The sequence below is a fragment of the Equus quagga genome, unplaced genomic scaffold (assembly GCF_021613505.1).
Source record: "Equus quagga isolate Etosha38 unplaced genomic scaffold, UCLA_HA_Equagga_1.0 HiC_scaffold_167_RagTag, whole genome shotgun sequence".
Lineage (NCBI taxonomy): Eukaryota > Metazoa > Chordata > Mammalia > Perissodactyla > Equidae > Equus > Equus quagga.
The window spans coordinates 30745-45689 of NW_025792825.1; the positions used below are offsets into that span (position 1 = coordinate 30745).

A 14945-nucleotide genomic window follows, 5' to 3' on the forward strand; every position below is an offset into this window, starting at 1 on the left:
TTTGAATTCAGGGGAAAAGGCAGGCCTTTTTCAGGGAGAATGGGCCTTGAATCAAGGGCCAACAGGAGGTAAGTGCTAGGTTATGGGGAAGAGAGGCTTGAAAAACTCCTCTCCAAACAACGGATTTAAAACTGCTCATGACGTCGATTGCTGGCTCACAGAACTCTTGGAAACTTCACAGGTAACTGCGGAGCAGGCAGCCCATTCAGGGCAGTGGGTGGATGCTGATTCGTTTGGTGGGTCTTAGGAGGATGCTCATGGAGGGTCACCACACAGGCGGTGTTGGGGGGCGAGGCATGCTCCCTGTTTCAGCCAGCTCTCCTGGAGAGAGAGGGATCAGTGCCTCAAGCTGCGGCAGCAAGGAGCGCCTAACGGCAGCAAGGCTAGCGGTGGAGATGGAGCCCAGGCCACAAACCTTAGAGGAGAAGGCGCTCTGGCCAGAAAAATTAGTGAGGGAGGAGGAGGGGCTGTGGCCAGGAGACTCAGGGGGGGAGAAGGAGGAGGAGGAAGAAGAGGAGTAGGAGGAAGAAGAAAAGGAGGAGGAGGAAGAAGAGAAGGAGGGGGAGGAGGAGAAGCTCTCACCACACTGCGCAGGTAAAGGAAAGAACCTACCAGGAGGTGAGGGTGAGGAGGCGCGCATACGGACTGCACGCCAACGGGGCTGGGGAGCAAGGCTTGGGACCTCAGCATCAGGAAAGCTTGAGCTGCTGTGCAGGGCAGGCCTTCGAAGGGCGAACCCAGGGGAAGAAGGAGGACCCTGGCCAGCAGGCCCAGGCAGAGAGGGGCGGCTGCAAGCGGCTGATCTTCTCTGGGTGGCGCGGCTCCCAGGGACAAGGCCTGGAGTCATGCTGCTGCTGCGGAGGGCAGGGCCTAGCGGGCCGGTGCGGCTTTGGAGGGCAGGGCCTGGCCCGGATGCGCGGCTTTGGAGGGCAGGGCCTGACCCGGATGCGCGGCTGCGAAGAGGAGGGCCTGGCCCAGGAGCAGGGCGGCGGACAGCAGGGCCTGGCGCGGGTGCACGGCGACCGCGGACAGCAGGGCCGGGCGCGGGTGCAGGGCGGCGGCGGACAGCAGGGCCGGGCGAGGGTGCACGGCGGCGGCGGACAGCAGGGCCGGGCGAGGGTGCACGGCGGCGGCGGACTGCAGGGCCTGGCGCGGGTGCAGGGCGACGGTGGAGGACAGCATCGCGTGGCTCAGATGCAGGGCTGCGCAGAGCAGGGCCGGGTGGGGTGCGGCGGCTGCGCAGAGCGGGGCCGGTTGCTTTGGCCTGGCTTCGAAGGGCAGGGCCAGGCGGCGGTGCGTGACTCGGCGGAGAAGCCCGAGAAGGGCGGCTGCTGCTGGGCTGCGACTTGGGAGGAGATGGCGGCAAAGGCTCGGACCACTGAGGCCCGGGAGCCCCAGGAAAGAGACAGCGCTCTGGAGGCTTCGGAGCCCGGGCAGCCTCGTCGCGGTGGCGGCTGGGCTGCCTCCTCCCACGGCCGTCCCTTGGGCTCGTGGTGTGGGTCGGACGCCCGCGGGCCTGGCCAGCGCCCCTCGTGGCCCGCCCCATGGCGGCCGCGCTGCCCGCGTGCGCGGCCTGGATACCTCGGCCCGTCTCGGGCACCACGCGGCTCGGCTCTGCGTGGGGACCACGGCCGGCCTGGAGGGCAGAAGGCCCCCTCTCCTGCGCACAGTCCATGGAGGGCAGCCACGGGGCGTCAGCAGTGACCGAAATGGCGCCGGCGGCCGTGGCGCAGGAGGAGGAACCTGCTGTGCCGCCGCGTGGGGCGCCGCCGTCCGGCAGAGACCCGTCGCTGCAGACTGTGGGGACCGACGCACGGGGACTGCCAGTCCCGCGGGCGCCGCCAGGGGCAGGGGCGACCTGGTTCTCCTCACCCTGCTGTTGCTTCTGCTCCTTCTCCCAGCACGACTGGGTGGCCATCACGCCCAGTTTTCCCTCAGACACGGCAGAGCTCGGCCGCGGACGCTGCCTGTGTGGAGCCCTGAGGTGGAGAGGCGAGGAGGAGTGGCGACTTGGGGGGGGAGGGGGGGTGGGGGCGGGCCCGGTCGAGTCCTCGCCTCTGATTGGTGAGCTGCGTACCACGTGACTCTCGTCTTCCCGGAGCGCACCAACCCAGCTCCCTCTCGGGCCGAGCAGGAGGGTGTGCTCCGCCCGCCAGCTGTTGGCCTGGCCAGGTCAATGGTCTGAATGGCCTGTCCTTCCCCGGGCCCCTACAAGTGTGGGGGTGTGGGGGTGGGTGTGTTTCGAGGGACGGGCCGGGGCAGGAAGGCTGTGTATATAAACCGTTTGCGTCACCCCAAATCAGCTTAGCTTGTCAGCCCCGCTCTGGTGGCTCAACCTCAAGCGATGGCTTGAAAGAAATACCGTGCTGGCCAACAGGAGCTATCCCCGAGCCAGGTGTCCCTCCTGGAATCTGGTCAGGACACTGGGCCCGTGTGGGATCCCAGAGGGGACGGCCCTGGAACTCCTCGGGGCATCTGCGTGACGCCGCACTGGGGTCTGGTCGGCCGTAGGGTCGGAGGGCGGCCGGAAGGTGAGAAAAGGGATGGGCTTCGGAATGTTCACCACTCCTGCCACGCGCCAGAGGGGGATTTAGAATTTTCCAGTAAGATGCGTCTCCCTGCCTTGCCCCTTGAATACACACTGGGGTAGCCTGGGAATAAGGGTGATACTGTCCTTAAATATGTGTCCTCATTTGTATGAGCTGCGTAGTCATCCACTGATGAATGTGCATTAATTCGTTTGACCTAGTCTCCATTCTTGGTTCCAGTTCTGCCTTTGATGGGACTATAAATATGCTGTGATACACAGGCGTGAAGTTCAATATTTGGACACTGAGTTTTAGTCATTGTCACAAATGTCGTTATTACTGCATGTTTAGTGCCCAAAACAGAAAAGCAAATGCAGGAAAGCTAGAACCTAAGTTCCCACATTCTCACAGGCGAGTACTGGAAATGTTTAATAATTTTTTGGTACAATGGCCAGTCATAAATAATGCAGAGTTCTTTTTTTATGTAAAAATGAAATTATTTACGCATACATATTATTTTCTAACCTCCTTTTTGGGTCCAGTAAACATTCTTTCCGTGTCAGTAAATGAATTTACACAAGATCATCGTGTAACTGCAAAACATTCCTTTTATAGAGGAAGTTTACACTTTCAAACATTGCTATATTGATCAACATATATGTTGTTTCCGACTTTTCACTGTCTCTGACACATCAATGTGAGACATAGCCTTTTGGCTAAAAATTGTTCATACCCCCAAATCTGACCTTGTTTTGGATAAATTCCCAGAAGGGGAAATTCTTGGTACAGGCCATGCACATTTCTAATTCTTTGACTGAAATATTAGCAAGATGTTCTCCTGAAAGTCACTGTTCTAACCATTTTGGCCGGATGGAATGGAATGTTTACCGGACCGAAGGAGAAACTGGATGAAACACAATGCAAAAAAGACTGGAACGGTATTTGGAGGTGTAAATAACATGGAATGGAAAGTGGATTTGAAGTGGAATGCAATGGAGACTGATTACAGTGGAAACTGCATGAAATGGGGAATGGAATACGCACTTGAACAGGGTATGGAATGGACCATTGAATGGGATGGACATTGAATAGAACAGAATGGGAAAATGGGGTGGAAGTGGGAATGGAAATAAATATAAAATGACATGTAGAACCAAAAACATATATGTAATGTTACATGAGAAAAGGAATGGAATATACAGTGAAATAAAATATTAAAGAAAATAGGAAAAATCAAAATTAAATGGGAAGGAATCATAGAATGGAACAGAATGTGCAATGTCATGAAGTCAATGGGCTATGAAATTTGCACTATAGATTTAAAAATACTGGAATGGAATAGAAACAAACAATGAAATTTGGGATGAAATATAGAATACACAAAAAATATCTAGAATGCAAAGTTATGAAGGATGAAGTAGATAATAAAAATGAACTGGAATGGAATATGGAAAACAGATACTGATGAAGTAGAGGATATACTTAAAGAATAAATAGATAGAATGCATTCCAGTCATCTACCACTCTGTAACCGAGTGTCTTGGGACAATGACCATTTGATCCTGCTCAGGCATCCTGTAGAGCTGGAACTCAGACAGGCAGAGGGGGGATGGCTTGTCTCTGCTCTAGGATGTCGTTGTCTGAGGCCTCAGCTGGCAAAACTTGAATGGCTGTGAGGTCGTGAGGGTAGGACAGCAATCAGTGATGACTCTGATTTTTGGACATAGTATCTGGGTGGATGGTGGTGCCACTTGCTGGAATTGGGAAGACTTGCAGATTGGGGACACAGTGGGAATCACTGATTCTCATGGGGAAAATAAATTCTGGAAGAGTAAGTTTTGTTTGCCTCGTGGTTTATATTCTGAATGTTTTCAATGAACATAGATTACTCTTACATTGAGGACAATATATAGCTATTTACAGTATGGAAAGTAAGTAATTTCTAATGTTCAATTATTATTTAAGCTGTTTTAAGAAACCAGGCTCTCCTGTATGATATTGGATGGGGTTATACATTCATAGCACCTTGCAAGATGGAAATTTGGTGAGACATATAAAAAGTCATAAACATGAAATACATTTGATGCTACAATTCCCCTTATGGGCATTGATTCTAAAGAAATACATTATATTTTTTATATATATGTATATACACACATACTATATATATATATGTATATACATGTTATATATGTATGTATATATAACCACAATGTTACATGATCGAACATGATTATTTTAATGTCATTTATTTTGAAAAATTTGAAACCACCTAAATTTCCAGCAGGATACTGGATGTCCATAGGATAAACTTAAGCAGATTTTATAGGATGTTTTTGAAGAACTTTTGATGCTATTGGAAAATGGCTATTTTATGCCAATAAAAAATAATATACTGATGTGTATGTACATCTATCTATCTATCTATCCATCTTTCTATATATCTAGCCTTCTATGTATATTGAAATCTCATTCACTAGAGCAATGGTGCTCATCCAGGGGCATTTTGCCCTCCAGCGGACACTTGGCAAAGTCTGGAGACATTTTTGTTTGTCACAACTGGGGTAAATGGGAAGTGCTACAGGCATCCAGTGGATCAAAGCTAGGGATGCTGCTTAAACTCCCTGAGTGAACAAGGCAGCGTCTTATAACAAAGAATGATCTGGTCCAAATGATCAGTAGTGTCCAGGTTGGCAAACCCTGCAGTAGAGCATGTAGATAGTTCAGAAAAGTTTAAACAAAATTTAAATCATGGGCAATCCCGTCAGTGATCAATAACTACTGTTAAAAATTTGACATGTGTAGGTGTTAGATTTTCTATGAGAATTTTGTATTTTATAGTCACCAGAGGGGTATGTGTGAAGTGAATTACCTCATTTTTAGAGTTAATTCTTCCTCCGCAATCGACAGATGATTTTCAAATATTAAACATCTTAGTCTTTGCTTAAGAAATGATGTACCTTGCATGTCAACTATACTTCAATTAAAAAAAGGAAATGAAGTACCTTAAGAATTGCAATTTGAGCTCATTTACGTGGAGAGAGATTCCACCAGTATCAATCCATCATCATCTCTCTACCGATTTTCACCTTTCTGATCAAAGGTTTCGTTTCCAACTATTAACATATTTGGTTAAAATAAAGGAAGACTGCAGCCCATAACGCCACGTACCTGATTATACAGGGCAGTGTGGTTGACTAACCAGGTCATGGTAATCTCATAACCCTTCCAGTGACTGGCTTAGGAATGGGCATTCCCCAGTTGTAGTTGATGAGCTATGGATACGTGTCTGCCTGGAGTCTTTGTGGAACATTTTCTCAGCTCTTCAAAAAATACAAGAGACACAACAGATTGTTTACATTAATAATCTAAAAGAATGTATATATTTGATATTATAGTTAATGAATGAATTCAGCATGATTGCTGGATATATGGTCAATATCACAAAATTCAATTGGATTTCTATATACTAGCATTAAAATTGCAAAGAGAAAAATTTTAAAATGCCACTTATTACAGCATCAGAAAACAGCAAACACCTGGGAACTAAACTAACAAAGGAGTCCCAACACCTCTGCCCGCACATAACATAACGTTTCTGGGGGAACTTGAAGAAGACCCATGTAAATCAGAGATATATCAAGAGTGAACTGAAGAGAGACTTCTCGTGAAAATGATCCATGGATTCAATGCAATCCCAATCCAATTCCCAGCAGAGATTTTGAAAATGGAAATGGGCAGCTGTGTCCGAATTACGTATGGATAACAAAGATCCAAGAAGAGCCGAAGAACAGTCATCCAAAACAAGACTTTCCAGGACTTTTACAGCCAGAGAGCAAGACCAACTATGACGCTAGAATAATTAAGATAGTGTGGGGTGGGCACAGGAATGGACAAATAGACAAAGAGAACAAAGAGAAGGCCCGTACTCAGACTCACACAAGTGCGCTCACCTCATTTACATCAATTGTGCCACTGCAGTGCTCCGGGGGAAGGAGAGTCTTTTAAATAAGTGGAGCCGGACTAACTGGATAGCCATCCATATGGGGGAAAAAAGGGACTTTCACCCCTAAAATTATGCCTACACTAAAACCAATTCCAGAAGTTAAAGCTTATAGAAAATAATGTATGAGCATATCTTTATGACCTTGGAGTAGATGAGGATATGGGCAACAGAACACAAAAAGTACTAACGATACAGGTAAACGTGGATAATTTGGACTTTGCCAAAATAAGAACTTCTGTTCACCAACAGACACATTTAGAGAGCAAAAAGATAAACCTCAGAACGGGAGAAAGATATTTGCAACATGTATATCCCACAAATGCCTTATGTACAGAATGTAATACCTCCCAGAATCAAGAAGAAGAAAAGACCATGCAATGAAAAATTGGCAAGATATTTGAACAGGACCTTCACAAAACAGGACATCCAACTAACTGACCAACAGACAAATAAAAAGCTGTTCAACCTCAGTCACCAGGGACACGCACGTTAAAATCCCAGTGAGATATCATGAGACGTCCAGCAGAATAGCCAAGACGACTAACAGTGGCAAGGGTTAGTGAGGATACGGAGGAACCCCCTAATGCTGGTGGGAGTGTAAACTGGTACCACCCCTTTGGAAAACTGTTTGGTACTAGCTCTTAAAGCTGAACATGTGCATTCTCTATAACCCAGCAATTCTATCTATATTAATTGTCTATTCCCGCATAACAAACTGCCATAAACTTAGCCACTTAAAAACAACGTCTATTCACTAGCTCACAGTTCTGGAGGTCAGAAGTCCACGTATGGTGTCAATCTTAAAAATAAAGCAGCCAGTTATTTTACCACCAAAACGGAGTTTATTTTGGAATAGCCAGGGAATTGCAATTCAGGACGTGCAGGCAATGGCAGACCATAGGCAAATGCATCAACCAAGGGAGAGGAACTTTAATTTGTAGAGGAAAAGAAGAAAATTGGGAGGGGTTGTTTTGAACAAAAGTCCATTGGAGAAAAGCAAGAGTTCATGGTGCTGATGGTTTCTCAAGGGCTGAGTTTCTGGGGTAGTCGGTTTCTGTTTGGGATGCAATGTACACTTCTTCCTGTAATTAATGATTTTCCCCTGTTGACGACTTCTTTGTGTTGGGATCTGTAATTGACTGTCTTTCCCGTAATTGACCTCCATTGGTACTGCCTGGGAGCTCCAACTTCTGGCTCCCTGACTCCATTTTGAATGAGGATTCTCTTTGTTATTTTTCACATTTCCCCTTTTGATCAAGATCTTTCTCTGAAAGCATTGCTGATCAAGAGTCAGGTTCTCTTTGCATAGTGGTTTTGTGCGTCAGTGCCAGGAAGGACCCCTTCTGGTTGTCACGCCCCCCGTTGGAGGGAAAATGCATAGTGGTTGGAAACCATTTAGGCCACGTTTGAGTAACAGGGAAGGTTAGGAGGGAGAACTCCAAGGCATCTCTTATTCAAAGTCTATAGTTGTCCAAGGTTGTAAGCGTCAGAAAATCATTATTTTCATAATAAATCATTTATTATTTATGATAAATACAGCAAAAATAGTGATCAACCATATAAGCTCTTTTTTTGGGGGGGTTGCTTTACTGAAACCTTATAAGCAAGGTACCAGGCCAATTTTTCCAAGCAGTTCCTTAAAGGTGTCTAGTCATTTCTGAATCTATGTACATCTTACTTCAATATGACCTTCTAGTCAAAGCCTTGCTAATGTAGCCGGTATTTCCAATTATGCCCTGTTACAAGAAGAACAGACCTTCAGGGAACCCATGCAAATACATACAGTGTCATGAAAAGAATATTTAATAGTTTCCAAATTCTGGGAGGATCAGGTAGAGAGAAAAAGAGAAATGTTTCAACCCCTTTTGCAGAGATACACTTTAGCAAATTACTGTTAAGTTGTAGATAGCCTGAAGGAGAGGAGAAAAGGGGGTCTCTTACATTTGGGAAACAAAACATCAGAGCAATCAGTCCTCCAGCCAAGTTCCAGAAATTTCCACCCAGTTCAGTGTTATGATCTTAAAGTTATTAAAACCTGTGTTCCAGAGTACTACCAAAGTCTTTTCCATGAATCTCTTTGAAAATGAAACGTATTTGTAAAAGCATCAGAGTAAAACAATAAGTGTCTGTTACTAACAAAAGGCTTAAAACAATAGGCAATGGGTAAATGCAACTGACAAGTAAATTTGGGTACTTTTGTGGCATACGTTTTCGATACCAACTACAATTATAGGTAATCACGTTAGCTTAGGACATATCAGATTTTCATGTATTTTATGCAAGTTCTAGAACACTTTTTAGTAACATTCGCCCATACAATATAACCTAAAAAGGTTTATTATTGCTTATTCGAACACACTTCTCGTGTAATTTGACATACCAAGTAAGCCTAATTAGTATAATGTCTCTCCTTTTATAAGGAGAAGGAAAGAATCTTTTGAGGTGTCCTAGGTGCCCTCTGAAAAATTCCAAAGTTACATCCAGGTCAAAAAGACTTCACTTAGAATTTGAATATTTGGGGAAGCTTTTCAAAAATATCCAAAGGTTTGGATACTTGACCAAATAGGATCCCTGATCATTATGAAATAATACTTAAGCCTCGATTCGACCAAAGTAAAAGTAAGAGGTTTCAAAGGCAAATACAAAAAGGTTCCATGGTTGTAAGCAAAACTTAACTCCTTTAATGCTAAGAAGACTCAGTTTTCCTAAGTAATTAAAGACCTGATAGGAACAACACAGGAAGCTTCTTGATAAAACACAAAATCTCTGTTTTCTAGGCATATTACTTAAAAATAAAGAAGCTTTCACAATCCATTATCAAAAACAGACCAAGAGCCCAGGAATACCTTGTCCTTTCAACAGAAAATAAAGCCAAATTTTAATTTGGCATCAGCTTATTTTGGTATTAAAACTCACTTGAATACATTCACTTTAATCTTCCCCAGCTTGACCACACGTTAAAATTCCCTTCCCCAGATTCCTTTCCACAAACCTTCGACACTTTCTTTTCACATGCAGATTTTGTCCTGTGTTTCCCTCTTCCCCTTTCCAAAACAACCAGCCTCTCTTTAGGGCAAAATTACTTTCTTTTCCCTCAACAAAATGCATTTCCATTCCTTATACCCTCTTTTATCAAAACACACATCTTACTTTCTTTGCATACAGAGATGTTTCCCTTATTAGTAAGTGTATTGATTATAATTCTTCACCCTTAGAATCCTTAATTCTCAGTGAAAAACAAAGAAGTAAGCAATTTTGAACTATTTTAGCATTTTTCAGCTTTGTGAACTTAGAAATATCTTTTACGAATTTCTAGAAACGTCCTTTTTCATAGAAAATTTCTCAGTGTAGTATAAAATGTGTTCGCTAAAGATTCAAATATCTTTAGCTTCTGTGCAATAAGAAGCCAAGAGAAGACTAACCTATGTTAAGTGATTGACATTCATCTTATTTTGAGATGATTTAGATATCCAATGACCATCCCTTATTTAGTTTAACTTAGTATAAACTTTGATCTTATTTAAATTCATTTAAATTAATTGCTTTTAACAATCATGCTCTGATTTGACATTAAATAGCCAACCATCCTCTTCAGTTACTTTCTTGCTGACAGATTTTGTAACAGAGATAAAATGAGCTTAATAAACCCAGGTAGAATGAAAGTTGTATGTCTGCATTATATTCAGCACTGATAACTCTAAAGGACATGCCTGTTTCAATTAAACCAAGAACCTTAAGCTAGCTTTTATTTACTAAAGATTAATCCTCAATCGTGTAAACTGGAAAACATTTGGGTAAGTTTCTGTTATATTTCTGAGGTTATGCATACTTACTTTATAAGCGCTTAATTTCAAGCCAATTCAATAGGGCTCTTTTACAAATCAATCTTAGCAATACCACCCAGAGGTTAAAAAAAACATCACATATGTGCCTAGACATACATGACATGTAGACAGACACAGAGACCTTATGGCTTTCGTTTTAAACATTTCAGCCATGTCTCAGGTACAAAGTTCAAAGGCACAGTTGGGTGCAAATTGTGTTTCTGGCAGACGGATGAAGTTAAGGTTACTCGCTCACATGGCCAGAGTTTCAGCACCAGAGGTGGTGCAGAAGCAAAGGAAGCAGATGGCATTGGAGGTAGGGCCTGAGCATAAGACAAAGAAAACAGGGGAAGGGAAGGAGAGGCCTCAGAAGCCGTTTTATTCTCCCTCAGTTTTTCAGCTGTTTTGGCTAGTTTAGATACAGTATCTTGCAGTGAGACAATTTTAGAGCTCTGTGCACAGTTGGAAGCCTCCAGGTACCAATTAAAATCAACGTTATCACTTGTTCTGCTTAATTTTAGAGCTGCGGTCTTCCAATTTGTTTTTTAAGAAAAATGAGTTTAGGGAGATCTAAAGTTCCCCATAATGGCCACTGTAATTCCAAACTACTCTTGGTCAGTTTGGCCCATTTAGTTAGAAACGTGCATGCGGGGGGCCCAAAGTTCTCAAGTATAAACTCAGCTGGGGTCCCTGAAGGAGGGTTTCCCTCCGAACATTTAGGTGATCGGGGTCCCATTTCTGAAATTTCCTCTGAAAACCCGAGGAAGTTGCTAAGGTCCTAGCCCTCATCCCCAAAAGCACCTAAAAACAAAAGAAAGTTGCCGGATTCTCATCCCTGATTCCAAAAGGAATCTGGAAACCAAAGAAAAACACCTGGATTTTCAGCAAGCTCGAGCCCCAAAAGGAGCTGTGCTGCCTTCAGAAAACAATTGAATACTCACCAAGGATGATGCCTTGAGCCTTGAACCTTGAACCTGAAGGACAAAGTCCCTCCCTCGAGAGGACAAAGCCTCTCCGGATCCCAAATAAAGTCAGAGGCTCAGAACCCCAGGGGCGTGGAGCCCGAAATCCAAGAGGGGACTCACCAACCTGAAAGCAGGCAGCGACTCCTGGAAACAATGAATTCAAGGGCCTCGGTGTGAGTACCTTGCTTGGCTCCAGGGCGCATCGTCTCTCGAGGGGTCACCTCCTTTGGATCCCACCTCATGACACCATTTATGTCAACCTTAAAAATAAAACAGCCAGTCATTTTACCAGCAAAACAAATTTATTCAGGAATAACCAAAGAATTGCGATTTTGGATGTGCCTGCTACAGTGGACCACAGGGAAATCCAACACACAAGGCGGAGGAATGTTATTTCATACAGACAAAGGAGGAACTTGGGTGCGGTTATTTTAAACCAAAGTCCATTGGAGAAAAGCAAGAGTTCAGGGTGGTGATGGTTTCTCACAGGCTGAGTTTCTGGGGTTGTCATCTTCTGTTTGGCTTCCTGACTCCACTTTAGATGAGGTTTCCCTTTACTAATTTTCATAGTGGCATGACTTTGTTCTCTGCTCAGTGTTTCACCAGGTGAAATCATGTGTTTGCCAGGCTGTGTTTCTTTGTGTAGGCACTGAGGAAGAATCCACTTCCAAGCTCACTGAAGTTATTGGCAGAATTCAGTCCCACTCTGAGCTTCTAGAGGCCACCCATAGTTCCTTACCACATGGACCATGCTGTACATCCTCTCATACTTGAGTCTCTCAGAAGAGGCCTAGGCCGTTTTAAGGGCTCACCTTATTAGGCCTGGCCCACCCAAGATAACCTCCTTATTTGAAGGTCCACTGATATGGGACCTTAATACATCTGCAAAATCTCTTTTCCCTTTTAATGTAACATAATCACATGAGTGATGTCGCATCAAATTTACGGGCTCCTCTCACACTCAATGGGAGAGGATTATGCAAGGGCGAGGGTCATTAGTGGTCACCTTAGAATTCTGCCTACTAGTCTGCCGTGTGGCCCCCGGTGGTCCAATCTGTCCCACACACAAAACTCATTCACCCCATTCCACAGTCTCCAAATGTCTCATGGTATTATGGCATCAGCTCAATTCCAAAAGCTCATCGGAATCGCATCAGCTCAAAGTCCAAGATCGCATCGCCTCAACCATCTAAATCAGGTATGGATGACGTTCCTGGGTATAATCCATGTAGTACAACTCCTGGGGCACAATCTTTCTCCAACCGGGTACCAGTGACACTAAAGTGACAAGCTGTCTTCCCCCAACACACTGTGGTGGGACGGGCAGAGGATAACAGCTATAAACATTCTAGTTTAATATGGAGCGAAATAGAAGGCAGAATGCAGTTCGAGTCCCAGAGCACTTTGGAAATCCAGCCGGGAAAACACCAGACAGAACTCTCTGATGAAGTTTTAAAGCCTGGAATAATCCTTGGTAGCTCTGGGTTCTGCCCTCCAGAACCTTAGTTCCGCCCTCTGAGCCACCCTTTCTTTTTCATGAAAGGTCGCAGGTGTTTGCAGCTGAGTAGTCCTTATCTGCCTGCTCTCTGCCAGTAGAATATTAGAGGTCCAACAGCCTCTTCCATTTTGTACCTTCTCTTTCCCTTTGAGTCCAAGCTTGCCGTGTTCCTGCTGATGGAAGTTTCTCCAGAACCCTGTGGGGCTTGTGTGAATTTCACTGGCATTCACTCTTTTACACAAAAGCCCCACCCATATATTTGTTCAAGGCAATCCCTTCTTCTTGGGGTTCCTGCTGGGATGACCTAGGGACAGCAACCTTGAGCTTCCCAGAGGCCCTCCAGCGTAGTTAAGAAAAATCTGCAAGACACCCTTTTAGTCTCTTGAAAGGGCTTTTGTGGGACTGAATACTCTGAACTTTTGGTCTTTCTGAGCTTTCAGCAGAAGTTTGTGCAGCCAAACCCTTGGCTTTTCCTCTATATCACATCTTCAGAAGCAACCTCTTAATGTTATCTATCTTCCTTCCTTTCTCTGTCTTGCTTTCTCAAAGAGAAGGAATGGACTCAATTTGACTCTTCCCAGAGGACTCTCTACAGGGATGTGACGCTGGAGAATTATGGAAACCTAATCTCACTTGGTATGTGAAATGTACCCTCTTTCCTGTGTTCTATTTTAATATTTTGGGATAGTCTTCCTTTTGCCGGGCTTTATCTCTTGTGCCGTTATCTATCTTTTATTATTAAATCACCCACTCAACATACATTGAGTGCCTACTGTATGCAAGGCACTGTGCTAGGTTTTGGAGATATGAATCACCTTACCTGAAATAGCATTCCCATAATTTTCTACCGTCTTGCCAGATCTACTTTTTCTTCACAGGGTACTGCTGGCTTACATTTCTTTGTTCCTTTGTTACTGTCTGCCTCCCATATTAAAATAAGTCCCATGAAGGCAGAGACTCTGTCTTTTGTGCTAACCAGTGCATCCTAGATACGTAGAATAAGCCCTGGCACACAGCAGATCCTCAAAAAAAATTGGTTGAATGAGTTCTGAGATACAAGGCATTACCCTTGCCATTGATGTCCTTGTCCTCAAAAAGCTCACAGCTTTGTAAGGGAGACAACAGCGCTGAAATACTTGTACTTTCCTGAGTACACCAGGCTCTCGTAGCAGCTGTCTTGCTGCTTTCTACACATCCTTCAAGGTTCAGCATTTTATGTCTGCCTCCTTTCCATACATTCAACTAACATTTCCTGATGGCCCACACCATTCCGGGGACTGTCACATTTGCCAGGGAACTGAAGAGTGCTGACAAGAATAAAAGCATTCTAATCTGTGCCCCACGGGAGCTTAGTCTAGAGAGGCATACAGGCAAGGACGGTATTATGTGATAGATGCTGTGGTAGACGGAAGCACTGGGCCCGATGGAAGCCCAGAGGAGGGGCTTGAAACTTGTCCTAGGGGAGATCAGGGGAGACTTTCTGGAAAATGAAGTGTTTGAGCTAAATTCTAAGGGATGGACTCATGAATTCCACTTCATCCATCAAATATTTAGTGAGCGCTTACTCTGTACCAAGCCCTATTCTAAGGGCTGGCAATGCAGTCTTAACAAAACGGATACAAATAGCACCCTCGTAAAGCCTATTTTCTGGTGGAGGATGAAGTGGAATTAGCCAGATCAGGGAGGAAAATCAGTTCCAGCTGAAGGAGCCATGTGACTAAAGACCTGGGAGCTAACAAAAGCCAAGTTTGTTGGAGAAGCTCCAAGCATCAAGTAGTTCAGTATGGCTGGAGGGGCGAGGACAGAGCGGGAGTGGTGAGACTTAATGCTTTAGAGGGCACCAGGGACAGATCGTGCATGGCCACGTATGCTGTTCTCAAGAGGCTGTATCCCAAGGGCAGGGGAGGGCCAGCAGGTATTTTCAGTAGGAAATGACATTTTCATCTGGGAAGGCTTTCCTGACCATCTCGTCCCCTCCTGTCTACAATCTGAGTTAGATCTTCTCTTCTGTTCCCAGTACCTCCCTGTGATCACCTCATCGTAGCACCATAAGAGCTATGCGTAACTTTTCATTGGGAAATATAATGCATGGACAGAAAAATATATAAAAGATGATGTGTAGGA

General features: G+C 44.8%; 1 protein-coding gene across 1 annotated transcript; it reads right to left on the reverse strand.

Annotated features, from left to right (window-relative positions):
• Positions 1 to 265: 265 nt before the first annotated feature.
• Positions 266 to 1954, reverse strand: LOC124232014 (EZH inhibitory protein-like). The gene has a single exon (XM_046649008.1). It carries the CDS (start codon positions 1916 to 1918, stop codon positions 266 to 268), a length of 1653 nt encoding a protein of 550 aa, XP_046504964.1. The 5' UTR covers positions 1919 to 1954.
• Positions 1955 to 14945: the final 12991 nt, after the last annotated feature.